Below are 3356 nucleotides of genomic sequence, written 5' to 3'. Positions count from 1 at the left end.
GTTGTTGTTATGTGCCATCGAGTCGGCCCCGACTCATAGCGACCCCTTCTTGGGTTGCCTAGGCAGTATCACTATGGAAGCAGATTGCCCAAACTTCCTTTCGAGGAGTGGCTGGTGCAGAAATCATTACAACCACAGAAATTCTACTGGTTCTATTTCACTCTCCCACAAAGATCATGCCATACCTTTTATTATAGTCACAACCATTCACACGGATTTCTTATCTTTGGGACATAAGGTAACATTGGCCTTCAGCTCAGAGGAAATACATTCTAATCACCATCCCCATGCCCCTCAAGTACACTGTTTTCACAGAAGCAGTAAAGAAAGAAAAATCAGTGCAAAACCAGGAAATGTATTTGACCTGCAGGTGTAAGCTAGTGTCTGTCTATACAGGACGCTAGCCTGAATAATGACATAGTCATGTAGCAATCTTTGTCATTATAAGAGAAGCTCTTCCAAGTTTGTTCTCCCTGGTCCAGCCCACTAATTTTAATGAGGTCTGAAACCTTCAGAAATATTGAGCAATCTACACAATATGCTTGTAAGCAGATAGTGGTCATGTCTCAAATGGATTTACTTTAAAGTTTAATGTCTTAAAATTTAAATGTCTTAATAATTGATCAAATATGCTCCTTTACATGAATCTTCATTTATCAACGTTTAGCACTTTACATAGAATCTTTTTTTGGCAAAAGCAAGCATTTCTAATGAAGGAAATAGAATGATAATGGAAGAGTTCACTTCAGTGGTGGTTGTCCTTTGTGGGGTGAGGGTGGTTGGGAGGTTGGGGAGAGGAGAAGTATCTTTAAAGCAAAAGACAAATTGGGTAACTCCAAAATGCAATTACCAAAATCATTTGATAGAAATAAATTAGTTTGCTAATAAACCTTAAAAAGTAAAATGATTTACAACAGTTATGTTCATGTGAAAATGAAATATTTAGATTCATTATACAAAGAGTTCTTAGAGCAATAATTATCTTGGAGGATCTGAGAAGCTAGTTAGTAATTGATTCCGAGTCAAATATGGCAAAACCAACCAACCAAGTAACCAACAAACAAAAGCTAGCCCGGCTCAGAAAATATGAACACTCAGAATCCTCTCTCCAAAGAGAGGAAATTCAATGAGAATACATGTTTTTGATAAAATTATATATTTTATTGAAGAGTGACTAATTAGGAACTGGCTAGGATGGTAATCAATGAGAAATAATCATGTAAATCAAGAAATAAGGCATATCTTACAGATTTAATGGAAATTAGGACATAAACACCCAAACAAACATATCAATTGAATCTATCATAGGCCTAAGTGGATCAAATTTATGTGAAATTAAAGGTAAAAGAATTTGGTTATTTGACATGGTCCTATGTTCAACTGGCATACTGCATCATATACCTTGATTCCTGCCACATACTGACTTACAATAGCAGCTGATCCCAAAGATCTGTAAAAGAGTCCATGGAACAGAGTAATTTGAAGGGCAGTTTGGTACCAAAGCTACTAGCTCATTGATGCTCATTTGTAACTAAATCAACCGATTGTGACCCCTCTTAATTAATGAATTGACTTTAAACTAACCACTGTACCTTGAATAAAAGCATTAACTTGTTATTAGACAAACCCAACATTGCAGTTCGAAATTAAGCAAGTAGAAACAAATAAATGAACCACAGCATTCCCTCTTGCCAAGGTGGAGGAAGATTCACCTGGCACCTGCCTTTTTGGATGGCGTTAAACTTACTGTGAGAGAGATGGCTATTTTTGATATTCATACCGTCAGTAAAATTGATGCAATACCCTGGTGTTGTATTTAGTATTAGCTCTAGAAGGAGAAAACTAATAAAGTAATAACGGGGGCAATAGAAGATCATTTTCTGTTATGTCATAGTTATTGCTGAATTTCCAGTACTAGGAACAAGTATAGTAATAATTATATTTATTCCTCAATTACAGCAATTCTTTCAACTACTATGTCATTTATATATCTCTTATATTGCCATTTTTTAAAATTAAAAAATCCTGTTTTAAACAAAAGCATAATTTAGCAGAGTGAAGCTTTTGATATTAGTGGCATGGCTCTTAAGCATATATGTAGCTGAAGAGGTTGTTTGGATCGTAAGACCAGCTACAAAGTGCTATGATTTTAATTTGTATGGATCCTATTTTATGTTTTGAAAAATGGCTGTGAATTTTCCCACCAATATGCTAAAGGAATAGAGAAAGTCTTAAGTAAAAATCAGGGCCCCACCTGCAAAAGAGATTTGAACAACAAAGTGCTACTAAGTAGCTATACGGGTTCCCTTAAATCAACGTTTTCCCAGCATGATTTAGCATGAACTTCAGTCTTAGACATGTGATAGGGTGAGTTGACGCTGATGCATTAATACGATCTAGTCTTCAATTACAGAGAGAAGCACTATGTAAAAATCTAGTTCATAAAATCACCTTGTCATTAACATAAACTTTTAATGGGTTTAGGCTAGAAATAACACTAAATAACATTTTCTAAAAAGTTCTCACTCATTGACAGTGAGAATAATTTTGAAGGGTTTTGACAGGATCCACTTACCAGAAAAACGAACAGCATAGCAGCTGTTCCGAAGTGCCAGTCCATCGTTGCTGTGTTCTCTTACATCCAAGACCAAGGGAGTTTGGCTTGTTCTTCTGTGTTCTTTTGCTTTCCCCCACTCAGCTGATGTCTGATTAAAATAATTTCTCAGTAGATGTTCTTACATGCAGGCTTTGAGGTGTTTCTGCCTTCCTCTGGGAGAAGGACTGGCGGTACGTATAACCAGTCCGGATCCCCACCCTAAAAACTTGGGCTGGTCTCACTGAAATGCTTGACAAGATCATCATTGCTCCCAGGTAAAAGCTGGGGGACACACCCTTCTTCTAGCTAAAAAGTAACTCTCTGTGGGGCACTGAAGATTCACTCCTTATCTGAACGTTTTCAGAGACAGGCATTTTAATTGATTGAAAGTATGGAGAGTTGGACAGTTGAGAGGGGTTTTCGCGCTGTGATTTATTTACAGCCTGTTTTTTTTTCTTCCTATATTAAAAGACAAGTGCAGTATGGGAGCTTATATTATCTGAAGAGAATTATCTGGCCCATGGTCATAGCCAAATCCTCAGGTCACAGCAGAAAATGATAAACTCCTCAGGTCACAGCAGAAAATGATAAACTTTCCATTTCAGTAGATGTTAGAAAAGATTCAATTATTTTCAAAGTTGTTTAAGGTATAGAATATTTGCTAATGTTGAGAACGGGGATTTTTTTTTTTTTTGGTATTTATTCAAATAAGGAAGATGATGATACTTACATTTATAAGGTCTTCTCCATAAATCACAGT

General features: G+C 36.3%; 1 protein-coding gene across 1 annotated transcript in view; it reads right to left on the bottom strand.

The window, feature by feature from the left end:
* DSG1 (desmoglein 1) overlaps positions 1–2620 on the bottom strand; it is a 39783-nt gene extending 37163 nt beyond the window's left edge. The window contains exon 1 of the mRNA XM_007953448.1: positions 2576–2620. Coding sequence (XP_007951639.1) covers positions 2576–2620 — 45 coding nt within the window. The remainder of the gene's footprint in view (positions 1–2575) is intronic.
* Positions 2621–3356: the final 736 nt, after the last annotated feature.

This window comes from Orycteropus afer, unplaced genomic scaffold (assembly GCF_000298275.1).
Source record: "Orycteropus afer afer isolate SDZICR_OR568_19922 unplaced genomic scaffold, OryAfe1.0 scaffold00394, whole genome shotgun sequence".
Lineage (NCBI taxonomy): Eukaryota > Metazoa > Chordata > Mammalia > Tubulidentata > Orycteropodidae > Orycteropus > Orycteropus afer.
This window is presented reverse-complemented; position numbering and strand designations above follow the sequence as displayed.